Consider the following 16535-nt stretch of genomic DNA (forward strand, 5'->3'; position numbering starts at 1 on the left):
CCGTAGTGTGGAGGGAGGGTGAAGGGGTTCCCTGACCCCTCATTGTCCCAGTCAGTATGCAACATCTGGAGCCCAGATGCAAGAGTATTTATCCTGAAAAACAGCTGGGAATCAGGGCCTCCTTCAAACTCTCTCTTTTTTTTATCCCTGTCTTTCTCTCTCTCTCTCTCTCTCTCTCTCTCTCTCTCTCTCTCTCTCTCTCTCTCTCTCTCTCTCTCTCTCTTTCTCTTTCTCTCTCTCTTTCTCTCTTTCTCTCTTTCTCTCTCCCTCTCCCTCTCCCTCTCCCTCTCCCTCTCCCTCTCCCTCTCCCTCTCCCTCTCCCTCTCCCTCTCCCTCTCCCTCTCTTGCTCTCTTTTTGGTGGTTTGCGTTTACATATCGAAGAGAATGCGCTTTTTAATGTGTCGTTTTTCTCTGGTTGAAAACTAACAATGGGGTTGTTTTTCCATCTACTGTTTGGCAGGGGTTTTTGACAACTGCTCCCACTCGTTGAGTGAGAAAGGATGGGCGGTAGGTATTCGGACCTTTGAGCCCAAGGATCAAAAAGATGCCAGGTTCTTCTTCACGCTCCGCACTGATCGGGCTCCCAAGTCCACCACTGTCTATGGACACAGGCGTTATGAGCCCAACACCTGGACACATCTGGTGGCTACCTACGATGGGCACAAGATGGGCCTCTACATAGATGGTGCCAAGGTTGGAGAAAGCAGCCTGCAGTCCGGTGATCTCTACAGCCCCTTCATGAGGGCCTGCCGGACGCTACTTTTAGGGGGAGACCACTCTGAGCTTGGACAGAACTTCCGGGGTCACGTGGGGAGCATGGTGTTATGGGGTCACCCTCGCAGTCACGAGTCCCTCCAGAAAAAGCCTTTCCTGGGTGATAAGACGGAGCCGCTCCTGGCTTTATGGGGCGATTTCTCTGAGGTACAATGTTTTTATGTTTTAATTTTTTTGTTCTTCATGTTTCTGTGTGTAGCGTGTTATGTTTCTCTCTGTGAAATGCACTTGGACTGATGTTGATTTGTCTCGACCAGGTGGAGCACCAGTGGATACCTTACAAGGCTAGCGGCTACCCATCCATTGCGGCCCCCCCGGTACCACAACGCGAGCACGTTTCTCCCTTCCTCCCCCCTCCCTGTGGACTGACCACCTGCGACAACACAGACATCATTCTCAGCTACAACTCCCATTGGCAGCTGCGCACAGAGAAGCACATCCGCTACAGGGTGGTCAACATCTGCAATGATGATGGCAGTAACCCTACTGTCTCTGAGACCCAGATCCACCAGCAGCACCGGGCGCTGGTCGAGGCCTTCCGGCCCTACAACATCACCCTGGAACTCAGCACCCACGCCGTTCGCAACTCCTCACTGCGCCAGCGTTTCGTCCTGAGCAACTGCCGAATCTCCAAGATTGGGAATGGCCACTGTGACCCCGAGTGCGACCATCCGCTGACGGGCCACGACGGAGGGGACTGCCAGCGTCTGGGTCTGGGCCCCTGCTACGAATGGAAGAAGCAGGACGGGATCTGTAACATGGAGTGCAACAACAACCGGGACCACTACGATGAGGGCGATTGCTGTGACCCGGAGGTCACAGATGTCCTGAAAACCTGCTTCGACGGCGAGTCACCTGATAGGTAGGTTTTATGGATGAGTGGATGGATGGAATTAAGTCTTTTGTGGGTCCTGATTAGGAATGTATGGGCCTTGTGTCTTCCTGTGGCACTTTTCTTTTGGAGGCAGCATGCTGAAAAACATGTATAAACTAATTGAAAATCTTGAATCGTTTTGGAAAAAAGTGAGGAGGGAATCCAGGGAGAAGCCAAAGTACACACTTAATGTGGCTAAACAACAAAACCAGAAGTCTTTTTTCTTTGATTCATTTTGACTGGCCGGCTTATTTGGGTTTCAAACAAAATGCATGAAATCTTGCCACAATGTCTGTCTTGCCTAATAGTTCACATGTAGGTAGCAATCCTTCACCTGCTACACATCAAACAGAAACGTTTGTTGTTTAATCCATTTAACAGATGTGATGCAAATCAGTGGCAACAGAACGTTTACCAAATGTTTGGAGCTCTCATCATGCACTATTTCGAGTTTGGTGCTGCAAACTTTATCAACTTGAATTATACCAACTGTTTCTTTCTTTCTCTCTCACTCTCTCTCTCTGTCTGTCACTCTCTCTCTATTCCTCAAATCATGTTTTCTCTTTCAAGTTCATGATTTGCTCACAGTGAATAAGTGAGGGGAAGGCCTGGAGAGACTAATTGGGCACTAATGATACATTTGAACTGCAGTCTGTGTTGTTGTAGCAGAGGGAGGCCTGGTATTCAGACTTTAAAGAGTGCTAAAAAGCCAGGCCCCTAGATGGATATAAAGGTAAATGTGGATAAAGCAGAAGAGTAGATGCACTCTTAACTGCTGACTTATAGCAAGACATGACGTAATCTGTCCTCTGGGGTTCAGGTCAAAGCTTTTCCAACATTTGACCCTCTATTCACTACTACTGCTACAACTGTAGGAATGATCCACAGAGACATGAAAGTGTTGTAAAAACGGTCCTCACTGGAGTATCTGCAGTGGAGGTCTTCTAGAAGGATCTGACCCCAGCTGCTTGGAACATTGCAACCGCTAGACTGCAAGCCCAGAGTCGCAGGGAGAATTCATGGGGGGATGACATTTTGATGGCATTTGTGAAGCGTACAATTTTGATTTTTGCGGGTCTGGGTTTTTGGTGTTCCTCCGTCTTGAGTTATTGTGCAGGTACTCCTGCAGCTGGGCTGAGGAGCGGCCTCCCTAGACAGTTGCTGTCACTACACACATTTGTTGTTAAAGAAGCCACAGAGACAGACGTGAAAAATGGTCTGAGAAATTCTGGCACCACAAGAAAGAGAGAGGGGGAAATTAAAATAGGAGGTCATTTTAACCGTACATGCTGAGAGATTGTTCTGCCATGATGTGGATCCTGGACTTAGAAGTACCTTGAATTGGTTTACTAGGCACTATTCAGAGACTGGGTGGTTCACAGACAACCACTCGATTTCTGCCTGCGAAGCTAGAGGCTAAGGATTTACATTTACATTTAGCAGACGCTCTTATCCAGAGCGACTTACAGTAAGTACAGGGACATTTCCCTGAGGCAAGTAGGGTTAAGTGCCCTGCCCTAGGACACAACGTCATTTGGCACAACCAGGAATCGAACTGGCAACCTTCTGATTACTAGCCCGTTTCCCTAACCACTTAGCCACGTGACTCCCTATGATACAGAGTTCAGTTTAAAAGTGTGATTGGGGAGTTAGTTGAAGATTAGGTTTAGTCTGTTGTCAGGATACTCCTGTCAGAGGAATCATTTTATTACTTTTATAATCCACAGTTATATTCACTGCAGACCTCTGTCAAATAGTAGTTGGCAAGCCCTCACTGGATCCAGTGTGGCAAGCATACCCCATAAAGCATTTCACACTAGAAATGATTTCAAATTGTGTTTTGACCCTGGTCTGATTCACAAAACCTGTACTTACAAGGCAGTACACACACACTATAAGAAAGCACTACCGCTTCAAAATACACAATTCCTCACAAACGTCTCTGATTTAAATCTGAAGTTAAATCAATTGTTGGGCCTCCATATTTTTAGGAATATGTATTATGGAACTCATTTGACCTCATGCTGGATTGGAGTACTCTGACAGATTGGCACGACATTTGTTTATCCAACAGAAGCTGAGTAAGCCAGTCAAGTAGACTTGGTCAATTCTAGGATGGAATGTATCCAAGAAACAGTAGGTGGTTCTACTAATGGGCTAGACCTTTTGGCAGGTTACAAAAGGGCAATGAGACGCAGAGCATTTCAAAGGTACGGGACAATGATAGGTGCACAAGCTTTCCAGCTACACAAGCAGAAGAGGAAAATACCATGTGACATACCTAGCACAAAAACAGGGTTACCTTTACACATCAAAGAAGTTTGATGTCAATTTACACACAGTTGGTAGCAGAGCGAGAGGGAAGCAGTGATTTCATGCTTTCCAACAAATTCAAAACTGTACCTTCCATTCACTACATTTTGGATGTTTGGGAAAATGTACACTCAAACGAGTGCTGTCTTTCTCCGATTCCTTCTCTAAATTTAAATCAGGAAATATAATCTCCTTAACCGTTGGTGGCCTACATAAATAAACGTATAGTTTCACTTTAAAAACTCGTAAATTTTTTCCATGACTAAACATGAAATACTAAAATACTAACATAACATCGAGGAAAAGTATAGAACCCTTTCCATCAGTTTCTTCTGCTGATTCCAGTGCAATGTCTTCTTTCTATAGAGTCTTTCTTTGTCCCCAGAGCATCTCTCAGAGAGTAGAGTCTAATGCATGTCTCCTGTTGCCAGGGCCTACATGAGTGTGAAGGAACTGAAGGAGGTACTGCATCTGGGCAGCGCAGACACTCTCAATGTGTTCTTCGCCAACAACTCTGCTCGTGAGGAACTGGCAGGAGCCGCTACCTGGCCCTGGGCGAAGGAGGCCCTCAGTCACCAGGGTGAGAGAACACCACTTATCTTGTGTTATTATCTGGATAAAGCTGTAGCCTAATAGCTGTAGCCGCTATGCCGAAGTGGATTCTTGTTTATTGTCGTATTGTACTGTACTGTCCGGTACTGTCCGTGCCATCCTCTGCTCTATTTCCTCTCTTCGCGTCTCTCTTTCTTTATCCCCATACTCTTTCCACCCCTCCCCCTCCTCCCTGGCCCTCCCTTCTTTGTTTTCAGTATTAGCTGTAACAAGATTAATGAGGCTTAATCTTGGATATAAAAGAAAACACTTGCAGCACGCATAGATTTCCCGGCAGATTGCCTTCTAATCATTAGGCCTTTCACGGTAAAGACAACCCAACAACAACCAAACACAAACAAGACAGCCTAATGCCTCTGTTGCCATCCACAGACTCTTGCCAGTTGATTTTTATTGTTCGCACTGTGTTCAAGAACTCATTAAAAAAAGTTTTCCTTTTCCGAACATCCAGCTCTTTCATAAATCCAAACCTTACCTGATGCGCAATGGTCTTTCCTAATTTACTTGGACCAGTAAGCCTTGCACCGCTAACAGAATTGTACGTCCAATAAGGAAGAGTGTGTGCTGTGTTTGCGGTGAACCAAAATGTAAATTATTCTCTATTCTTTTGTGGGTTCTGCTCCTATCCACTGGGTGGCTTTAAATCACTGGGAAAGTGCTTGGCTGGAGAGAGAAAGACTTTAAAGTATTATTCTCGGTTCAATCAGGTTTTCTTGTGTGTGTTCCCCCTGGTTCCGCCTTTACCTCCTGGCCCATTCATTATGGACCCCAGGGATAGCGTGCATTCCAGCACAGATGTCCCTTTCTTCCTCCTCAGTCTGGGCTACATCAACAAGGCCCGTCTGCATCGCTGCGGAGACCTGCCTCGATGAGCTGGAGGCTTGTAGTGTTGTGTGTGTGAGGTTGCTTTTTTTACATAGGTTTCTCTGTGTTCCCACTCCCAGAGTGAAGTCTGTGCTGGAGGAAGGTATCATTGCATCATTAATTTCTACAGGTTCACGGATATTGTAAAACCAAGTGGTGAGATTGTTAGAGACACACCCTGTAGGTCTGGTGTTATTTCAGAGGTGGTGCTAATTTGACATTTCCTTATTTTGCAGCAGGGTGGTTTTTGGACAAAATTCTTAAGATGTTCTGCAGTTTAGCTGCACTTGAATACACTATCGACATGTCATGCTTAGTTTCAGGACAAATCATGCATAATGTATACAGTACAAATAAGTGAGTTGGTCTTTTGGTGGTCTAACCCTGACAGGAAGTACTCAGCGACTTTGCATTGATGGTAAAAAGGAAATGACTAGAAACCTTACTGTTTATTCAGGGTCCTATAGTCCATTTGTCATTGTTAATAGGCTATTATGTAAGTGGGCTATTATAAGGAGACAGTCTCTAAGTAGCCCACAGATGTCTTCACAAATTAAACTATGTTCTTCATTAGTAAATGACTGTTATCCATAATTAGAATTAATCTATCCAAACTCTTTACATTTGAAGCAGACTTAAACTATAATGAAAATTATTTGAGGGAAACTATGGTATTGGAAGTCATGGTACAGCACTTGTGTCTTCCATGTTAGATTGTTACTGACTGCTGTAGGTTTAAGTGCTTATCCTGCGCATGTCACATTGTTATGGCTGTTTATTACATGCCGGTATTATAAAACCAAACGCCAACAAGCTACTGTAGGTGGAATACATGTCCAACAAAGACATTCATTGCCTGAAGACTCTGGTCAGCTAGCAAAGGTGCATTAAAGTCGCAGTAGTTTCTACAGCTAAAGGGTCATGACTGAACTTCCAGTTGGATATTTCTCATGTGTTTTACTTTACCTCACACTTCCCTACATGAGTGTTAACTTTCGCGCTTTTAACACTGTCTGTCATGCCATTATGAAACTCCATGTCTTAACATCCCCCTCCATCCTCTCTCTCACCTCACCTCACCTCATTCCTCACCACAGGCGGGATGGTGCTGAACCCAGCCTACTTCGGCACTGTGGGCCACAACAACACCATGATCCATGAGATGGGACACATCTTTGGACTGTACCATGTCTTCAAGGGGGTGAGTGAGCGCGAGTCGTGCGATGACCCCTGCCAGGAGACCACGCCCTCCATGGAGACAGGAGACCTGTGTGAGGATACGGCACCCACGCCAAAGTCAAAGTCATGCCAGGACCCGGGGGTCGTCAATGACACTTGTGGAGTAACTCTCTACCGGAACACGCCCTACAAGAACTATATGAGCTACACAGGTGAGCTAGTGCTAACATAGGGAGAACAGAGTTTTCTGGGGAAGGTTCCCAGTTTGGTGCCCACGGCATTACTCGATGAGTGTCTTGACATCAGAGTCTCATCAGACAACAGTCTCATCAGTCTCACAAAACATTGCTTTGTCATTCTAAATTCATTATATTTGTCAAGGTTCTCTTCTTTCTCTATCTCCTTAGATGATAACTGTACCAACCATTTTACTCCAAACCAAGTTGCCCGAATGCATTGCTACATAGACCTGGTCTATCAGAATTGGCTCAAAGAACACAGGCCAACCCCCATTCCTCTCCCTCCCATGGTGATTGGACAAAGTTCAGATTCAGTCTCAATTAATTGGCTTCCACCTCTTAGGGGGCCATTGCACCCAAGGTAGGAACCTGTTTGTTTTCACCCTTTAGTTATCAAGGTACATGCTGCATGTCATGTCTATCAATAATGAAATAATAATGGAATCATGAAAGGTTTTTTAAGGCTGAAGTTCCTGAAAACTGTTCCTTGACTCTGACTATCAAAATACTGTTAGAACCATGCACTTCTGATCCTTGATCTTCTGTGGCACTTTCTAAATTTACAATTTGTAAACCGCATTGGATAAAAGCTTTTGCTAAATTAATAAAATGTAAAATGTTTAGTAAGTTTCTGTAGCTGAGAGTCCCCTGATGTCGACGTGTTTTGACAGCTCTCCCCAGATGGAGGGAGGGACCTGCCGTGACTGTGAAGGTGACGGAGTGTTCCACCAGTATGCCTCTGAGGCCACCTCCCCCCGTGTTTGTGACATCTCTGGTTACTGGACCCCCGATGAGGCCGTCGGTGAGCATAGAGATGGGGTGTATTCCGTCTGTTGTTATTCAGCTCTGGTGAAAGTTGAGAGAGCACTGTACTTTTTTCTTTCATTTTTAAAAAGGCTGAGAAGGACAATTTTGAGTGAGGAACAGAAGGGTAACATTGTTGAGGCCACTGCAAATTTGACCCTTCTGTCCCTCACTCAAAATTGTCCTTTTCAATTTTCTTTACATGAGAGAAAAAGGTGCAGTAGTCTCTCAATGGTTTGTGTTTACTTCCATCCTGCTCACCTTCCATGCAGAGGGTCTATCCTGGGTATGAGTCATTTATCCAAGCTGAGATGGCATGGCATTTATATTCCAAATGTAGTCCTCCAGGTCTTAAATATGCATTCCATTGAAGTAAACATTACTACCTTCTTAATTACAATTACATTATTGCAGCATTATAAAACAAACCTTTCCAAACACAGAACAAATATATTGACATGTTATTTTCCATGTAGAGGATTCCCTTTTCTCTGTGAGTAAGGTGCGTGCAAGGATAAAATCTCCTGGAAGAAAAAAATGAAAATCATTAAATGATAATTGCTAGGCTAAAGAAATCTCTTGTTTTGGCCCAGGCAAAAACAGGGTGCTTGGCGGTGTGTCAACTCTGGGTAATGTTGAGAGCTGGCCAACATCGAACTGTCATAAAAACTATGCGTATCCTGTAGTGCTTTGAAACTTTAAGCTTCACCTAACAGATGTTACTTATTATTTCAATCAAGATTCTGTTATTTCAGACATGACACAAATACAACAACAACAAAAAAATGGTGCGGAAGTTTTACCCAAAAATGTGGAAATCCTGTGTAGAATTTTGACTTTGAAAACAGAGTTGGAGAGAGAAGAAGGGATTACGCGCTATTGCTGAAGTACTATAATGATGATAAAGACTATTACAGTATTAGGCCGCAGACAGGAATCTACATTTGTAGGGAGACGACCAGTCTGTTGGCTGTTTTGCAATTGTACTGTAATTTATGAAAGGGGGATGGATATGGGAATCTTGTTACCTGGTCCATGTGTGGACCAGGTGGTCACAGACAACTCCTGCTTATAACAGGAAAACAAGACATAGTTGAGAGACAATCCCACTGGAAACTACTAGAAAAGTAGTAGAACATTTGCATTTTGACGGATGTTTAAATTAAGTTATCATAACCTCCACATCATGCAAATAAAAATATGAATATGACCCGAAACATTATTTATCAAGCACACAGAAAGAGAATAAAACTAAATGGAAGGAAGAAAGAAGGCACTTAATTTCTTTGTACGATAACTCTACGTGAAATTGTACATAGAAACGTATCTTCCCCCTGTTCTCCTGCAGCGACCGAAACCCAAGTACGCATTCCCAAACCCTGCTCGCCGTACACTGAGCAGAGAACGGAGAGTGGGAGAGGATGGGAGAGAAGGGAGGCGAGTAGTCGTGACATGGTTAAGTTCCTGAAAGCAGGAAGGATGATCCACAAAGATCTGGGCGGTATTGGGGCCAGTCCTGAGGGAGCCGTTGGGCACCATCTGATACAGCCATTATTCTGGTCTGGCCTCGGAGTCGCAGAGGAGGCTTCTCTTTGTTCGTCCCAGTTTAATGGCTTGACTCGGTGCACTCTTGTTTACCTTGCAAAATCCACACATGGGAGAGCCCACACTGGGCACAAACACCAGAAGGACAGCAGGCAGACTTACAGCTAAGCCTAGCCCACATTAGGCCATTGGCGTTAGTTCCTTGTTTGTTTGTTTGTTTGTTTGTTTGTTGTGTCTGTGGGTGTTTTTTCTGCCAAACCTTGCAGAGCCACATTCAAATTGAAAGTGGATACTCCATTTTCTTTCTCACTCCCGAGGACTAAACCAACCTCTCCTGTTCCCTCATACTTCACCCAGATGATAAGCATGTGTTCTTCCATGTTCCATGTATGTCTTTGTGTGTGTGTGTTTGTGTGTGTGTGTCTAGGCCCTCCAGATGTCGAGCAACCTTGCGAGCCCAGCCTGCAGGCGTGGAGCCCTGAGCTCAGCTTCTATGACGGCAACGTGACATCCCCCTGCCCTGCCGTGAAGGGCTGCGTCCTCACCCTGCGCTTCCTCCGGCCTGTCACCCCTCACAGCCTCACCCTCTGGGTCACCTACATCTCCACCGGTACGACCCCCATCATGGCTTCTCGGACTTCCGCACTGGGGGACACGCAGTGCTCTTGGGATGCCATTCGGCATTGATTCCCGCAGATGTTACTGACTCAGTCATTTTATGATTTTGTGTGTGACTTTAGTAGATTGCAAATACTATTGTTTGGTGTGAGGGAAACTCTATACTCATCCATTAGAGCTCCTGCCGTGTTTACTACAGATTATCACCACCAGGCCATTGCCAACATTGAGCTGATCACGGACACAGCCGAGTCTCTGGAACTGGGTCCCCAGCACGTCTTCTGTGACATGCCCCTCACGCTGCGCCTCAGCACACACAAAAGGGTGGTCGCCGTCAGACTGTTCACTTTCGATGAGAAGATGGAGATCGATGCCATCATGCTCTCCTCGGGCCCCAGGAACCCCCTCTGCTCTGGCTGCCAGCCTCTGAGCTACAGGGTCCAACGGAAGCCACAATTCCACAAGGAGCCTGCCCGACAGACTGAGCAAACCTTTACTGACAGGTGAGCTAGAGACTGACAGGCACGTATCAAAACATTATGTTTTAGGAACACTGGGAAACACCGTGACCTCAGGCCCTGGAACATTCTACAAGTTCCACTTGGCCTCTGAAGTGCAGACACAGATTTATTACGTGGAAGCTGCTTAGCCCACTGTGGCTAGGAACAAGCTGCACAGGTCAGGAGCAGAATTTAATTTATGACAGGTACAAAGATCAAAACATCACAGTGACCGCTTTAGAGATACAGCCCCAAATTCAGAGATATCTGTCATCTTGTCATTCTCAAGTGTTTTAGCCTGGGGTTTGTCGTTACCAAGAACCAAATGTATTCAGTATGGTTCCTAGCTTAGATATTGATCCAAATTGACATCAAGGGTATCACTCTGCCAAAACAGTTTCAGAAGTGTTTCCAGGGTAGGTCAAACCATTTTTATGTAGATGCAACACATGCCATTAGTGAAAAAATATATAAAAACTGAAGGGAGTTTTAGCTATGCGCTGACGATTGCTGGCAAGTCGTTTGCACAGAGGAGAAGGGAGGGAAGAAGTATGGAGGGAAGGGGGTTAGGGTTGGGGTTGAGTTTGGGGAAGAGTCTCTGGAATATAAACCAAATGTGAGCAACAGAAACCGTAAACACCCATTGCTGTTTGGAGTGGTTCCTCAGCCATTTCCTCTTGCCGAAGGTTTGAATCCTCATTATGGTTAGTACATGATAAGTGAGAGGCCTGTTAGACAGAGAGAGAGACAGAGAGACAGAGAGACAGAGAGAGAGAGAGAGAGAGAGAGAGAGAGAGAGAGAGAGAGAGAGAGAGAGAAGGGGAAAAGGGAATGGGGGGGAGGGTAGTCAATGTAGGGAAATAAGAAAATGCCACAACTTCGAGACTGTGTTCTACTGCCACCAAGAGGTGTCCAACCACATGATCCTTAATTCATTAAGGACATTACCTTAATTCCTCTCTGTGCAGTAAAAGAAAAAAAATGGAATAATATGTGGTAAAAAAGGAGGATGGTCGAAATGTGTGTGCGAGTTGCGTCTTTTTTTACATGGTCAGGGTTAATGTTCCAAACAGCTTTTAAAACGTCTTGGAAAAGAACATGTCGTAATGCGCACCTTTGTCCATTAAGACGACAAAAGCTTAGTTTGGCTGTAGTCTCTCCTGACACAAAACAAAGCTAAACCTCCTCCAGTGGAATGTGATGAAGACGAGCGCTCTCCAGAGTAATCCATAATTAATAAGGGCAATTTGTAGAGGGGTGGAAAGAAGACCTGTCTGAGGGAGAGGATGATGTGCACTTTTCTAGGTTTTGTTCGCTGCCAGCCGGAGTCTCAAGTAATCAAGTCGTGCCGGGACGCCAAAGATGTTCTTTTTATAGTAGTGGTTGACCATAACAGGTCAATAGGCCTGGGACAGGGGTTCAGGTATCCCAGCAGACCTCCACTTAGCTGTGTAAGGTCACTGGCTCACACTGCAAGGTTATATCTACCCAAACGCTACCCTACTGTCGTTTTGTATTACAAAAAAAAACGTCGAAACGTATGAAAAACTATACTGCAATAATTTTCTGTTCTTTTATCCAAGACTGACATGTCACGCTCGGCGGAGCCTGCAGCTGAAGCGGTGTGCTTCTGTGTTGCAGGGAGGTCGTCCAAGGGGTGCAGTATCTCTACAGGGTGCAGGTGGACGCAGGCGGAGTCCTCAGCGAGCTGTCGCCGCCACTCTACCACACCCACGGGGCTGCTTTCTGCGGAGACGCACACATCCAGGGGTCAGTGTGGCCGCGCTGCACTCACTGCTCACAGCTACCTCAGGCTCACCACACCTAGGACCCATAGTGGCTTTAAGGTCTTTTTCATAAGGGTCTGCTTTGTACTGAGCGTCCGATTTGCTCATCTTTGTCATTTATTCATTTAGTCATTTAGCAGACGGTCTTATCCAGAGCGACTTACAGTAAGTACAGGGACATTCCCCCGAGGCAAGTAAGGTGAAGTGCCTTGCCCAAGGACACAACATAATTTTTCACAGCCGGGTATCGAACCAGCAACCTTCTGATTAATAGCCCGATTCCCTAACCCCTCAGCCACCTGACTCCCTTTCCCAAAGTGGCTTTAAGGTTTTTTTCATAAGGGTCTGCTTTGAACTGAGCGTCCAGTTCGCTCATCTTTGTGTGATGTCTTTTATAGGAAGGAGGAGTGTGATGATGGCAACCTGTTGGACGGGGATGGATGCTCGAAGAAGTGTCACAAGGAACCTGGCTTCAATTGCAATGGTAAACCAGGGGCTCGTCTTGTAGAGCATGCATCCCAAAGATCAGGCATATCCTCTAGTATCTTCTGTGTCGAGTGTTTTACTGCAACTGCCAGGATGGCCTCAGGGTCTGTTGTGCTAACCCAACACAGAGACTTTAAAGAGACCATGTCTGAAGGAATAATGAACAGGAACTATGGATGTAACAACAGCTCTATATTGGTTTTCTGTTCATCAGTGAGAGAATACTGTGGCTTGTTCTTGACACTACAAGGCTAAAACAAGGCAAAAACAAATGCCGTCTCTGTTTCTCGTTCATGGGCTTGGCAGGCTTGCTAAATGCCAGCAGCTAACATTACCTCCATAGTTGTGGTGTGCTTGTGTCGCCATCAAACTCGTCCACCATGCGATGGAACGCTTTGGTAACGTGCCTGTTGTCATTGTGCACTTAGTTGAAGCATTATGTGCCTGTAATACATAGCGTTGTGATTTGAAATAGGATATATAGATCATAGAGAATGTTTGTTCTGTCTCTTATATGACTCACTACTCAAACATTTAGTTTCTTGATGTAAACACAATTACTTTCTTCATAACAATTACAATATTATTGAAAAATGTGTCACTAAATGTCCTCTGCCACTTTTCCACTAACATTCTGTCAGTTTTGCTGTGGGAGGACAGGGAGACCTTTCCCCTCGAGAGTCTGGTGCCGGCATGACTAAAACTCTTACTATTTATTCTAGAGTAGAATAACAGAGAAAGAGAGAGAAAGAGAGAAGAGAAAAAACAACAGGGCAAAAACAGATTTGACAAAACAAAGACTAATCACTAAAGACAGTGTCTTACTCATTGATGTGTCAACAGCCTCCTTTTCTAGTGAACTCAGACGATTCCAGAATAGTTATGGCTCCTTCTCTGGAGTTTGTGTAGACTAGCTCCCTCCAATTCCTCCTCAGAAATCTCTCACCTTACCTCATATGACTCCTGATAACATGCTAACTGTTACATCATGAATGGAACACCTATCATACTAAGGGGGGGGGGGGGTGGTGGTGGTGTGAATGCCATCATTCAACCCAGCAAGACAATGTGATGTCATGTTATGAAATCACCATGCCTTTTCCTTGAACATATTTCTTCTTTGATTAGTTAGGCTAATCGGAAACCTTTGTCAACAATGGCCTGTCTGTCTCCCAGCTCCTCTGCAGCTGGTCAGGCCTGACCTGGGCCAAGTGCAGTGTCTGAAGTTAGCTATGCACCCTTAGTCCACGAGAACAATACTTCCTTTATGACGTATTGTTTTTGCTGTGTTTCTCTCTCCGTTTCAATTACTGTCACACCTCTTTGGTATAAACCCCCCCCCCCAAAAAACAACATCCATTCCAGTTGGTGAGTTTTTGGTCATGACATCACCATGCACATACTGAATCACATTCTTGGTTGATTCCCTATACAATGCAATCCCCTCAGTGACATACCTGCTGCACTACATGTGTTAGCTTTGATCAGCATAACTGAATATGAGGTCATAGATAAGTGGTTTGAAACCACACTGGTTATAGTTCAATGATGGTTCGCTTTACATCCTGGTGCATGTATCTGCATTTACATTTAGTCATTTAGCAGACACTCTTATCCAGAGCGACTTACAGTAAGTACAGGGACATTCTCCCCGAGGCAAGTAGGGTGAAGTGCCTTGCCCAAGGACACAACATAATTTCGCACTGCCGGGAATTGAACCAACAACCTTCTGATTAATAGCCCGACTCCCTAACCACTCAGCCATCTGGCCCCATGTATCTGTGTCTGTGCATCCTCTCTCCCTTCCCCACCTGTAGGGGAACCCAGTCGGTGCTACGTGTTTGACGGGGATGGTGTGTGTGAGGACTTTGAGAGGAGTCTGGGCTCCAGCGTGCTGGACTGCGGCTACTTTACCCCCCAGGGTTACAGTGACCAGTGGGCCTCCACAGCCTGGGCATCCCACCAGGACCCCCACCGCTGCCCAGCCTTGGCAGCCACGGGGGAACCCTCCCTCACCAAGGTAGGGGAGGCCCCTCTCACCCAGGGCTCTACACTGCGACCGAAATGGTTGCATTTGCGACCTTTTGAAATGCCATTGCGACCTTAATTTTTTATGGGAAACGCAAATGTATCACTGATTATCTTTGTGCTTATCTTTGTTTTAGGCAATATGCTATGATTTATTATGAGCATTTATTAAAACAGTAATGTGTATTTTAAGAATATGTTTTATAATGTGCTCTGAGCATTCAACAAATCAACTTGGCTTCAGCCCCGCAACCCCCCCGCCCCCATTCCAGAATGGTGTAGCCATAGCAACGGTGATAAAAAAAATCTACCTCTCGTCAAGCCGCACGCAGCAATCGCATATATATCTCAACATACTAAAATCTGACATGTTGAAATGAGCAGACAATTGACTCCTTTTTTAAGAAGGGACGTTCAAGTGTAACATTACCATCACTTGATGTCGATTCGATAAGTCAAACGGAGCCTGCAAGTGAGAATGATGAGGCTGAGAATGATGAGGCTGAGAAGAATTCGTCAAGGAAAACACTTGCGGGAAAACGATACGGACCTATGACACCGATACGATACGATCACATTTATTTCATTTTTCCCTAAGAGTTTAGGAGTCTGCTCATCTGTGCCAACCATAGCATGTTGAAATCTAAAATAAATTCATTTTGCACTTCATAATTGACTGCATTTTCTATTGCAGTAACTCTATCCCAATCAATGTCAAACAAAACAAGAGGGCGTGTGGTTTAAAAGATGGCAAGTAATTAAAGTGCATATCTATATGCAAAACATGTTCATTATTGTTCATTATTATCCAGAGCAGCTTACTATAAATAATTAATGCAACCAAATCATGTTTTGTGCCAGTAACTTTGTAAAAGTTAGTAGCGTAAGTGCCACCAGTGGAAAAGGTTAGGGTTGAGCCCTGCTCTCACCGAAACTCTCAACACAGCTCGAAATCATGGACCAATTTCTTGTTTCTTCTATTTTTTCTCAATTCGTTTTTTCCTGGTCTCCCTTGAGGGTTTAGGTTGTTTCAGTTATATGACTGAATGTGAAGCCCTCTGTGACATTGCTTGTCAAATTTTGATTGGACTTTTCCACCTTCTGCTTGATCTTGCCTGGCACAGTTGGACCTATATTCTTTCACACCCACCTGACCCTCACACTGCAGTATATGTATATAACACTACAGTGTGGCATTGTAGTATTGGGATATATGTTCATCTCAAGGTCCCTCCTTTTCTTTAGCTCTGCCAGCAACAATACCTGGAGCTGAGTGAGAAACCATCGCATGACATCTGGGTCCCCTGTACTGCCATGTCCTATAGCGAGGACTATAATGACCTGGAGCACCCAGTATGGCTGAAGGTATGGTACATTTGTGATACACCAATGGGAAATTTGGCTTCTGAGTCTCTCTCTTTCTCTGTCTAAGTCTCTTTCTCTCTCAGACTAGCCTAAAACTTGAACTTCTGAGTCTCTCTCTCTCTCTCTCTCTCTCTCTCTCTCTCAGACTAGTCTAAAACTTGATTGATTGTATGTCTTTGCAGGTAGGTTTTGCTCGTCCCGGGGTAGCTGCATCTGTGATTGTCTACCTGGCCTCAGATGGGGCCTGGCCAGGAGAGCAGTGCAGGAAGACGGTCTCCATCCAGCTGTCCGACACCGCTGGCAGAAACCACTCTCTGGGTAAGCAGCAGCGCTTTCCACTCAGCAACATGAAGTGCTGCTTGATTCACTGTATCTGTGTTTCCTGTGCTCTCCATCACCCCCCCCCCCCATCCTTGTCTCTTGCTGTCATTCGAACTGCGTAGATACTTACAGTCCAGTTTGCTCGTGCCTCACTGTCTGCTTCCTCTCCCTGGATATGAACAAGCTTTTCTTATAGGTATGCATTCTCATCCATTTGTGTCCTTT

At 45.2% G+C, this 16535-nt stretch overlaps 1 protein-coding gene across 1 annotated transcript in view; it reads left to right on the forward strand.

The window, feature by feature from the left end:
• Nucleotides 1–16535, forward strand: part of pappa2 (pappalysin 2) — a 46356-nt gene that overhangs the window by 3972 nt on the left and 25849 nt on the right. The window contains exons 2-14 of the mRNA XM_084706686.1: nt 462–922; nt 1033–1637; nt 4394–4542; nt 6536–6829; nt 7025–7217; nt 7528–7658; nt 9633–9815; nt 10023–10326; nt 11965–12093; nt 12509–12594; nt 14414–14616; nt 15870–15989; nt 16172–16307. Of these exons, the coding sequence (XP_084562812.1) occupies nt 462–922; nt 1033–1637; nt 4394–4542; nt 6536–6829; nt 7025–7217; nt 7528–7658; nt 9633–9815; nt 10023–10326; nt 11965–12093; nt 12509–12594; nt 14414–14616; nt 15870–15989; nt 16172–16307 (2994 nt within the window). The remainder of the gene's footprint in view (nt 1–461; nt 923–1032; nt 1638–4393; nt 4543–6535; nt 6830–7024; nt 7218–7527; nt 7659–9632; nt 9816–10022; nt 10327–11964; nt 12094–12508; nt 12595–14413; nt 14617–15869; nt 15990–16171; nt 16308–16535) is intronic.

The sequence above is a fragment of the Hypomesus nipponensis genome, chromosome 10 (assembly GCF_054491055.1).
Source record: "Hypomesus nipponensis isolate SF chromosome 10, ASM5449105v1, whole genome shotgun sequence".
In the NCBI taxonomy this organism is placed as follows: Eukaryota; Metazoa; Chordata; class Actinopteri; order Osmeriformes; family Osmeridae; genus Hypomesus; species Hypomesus nipponensis.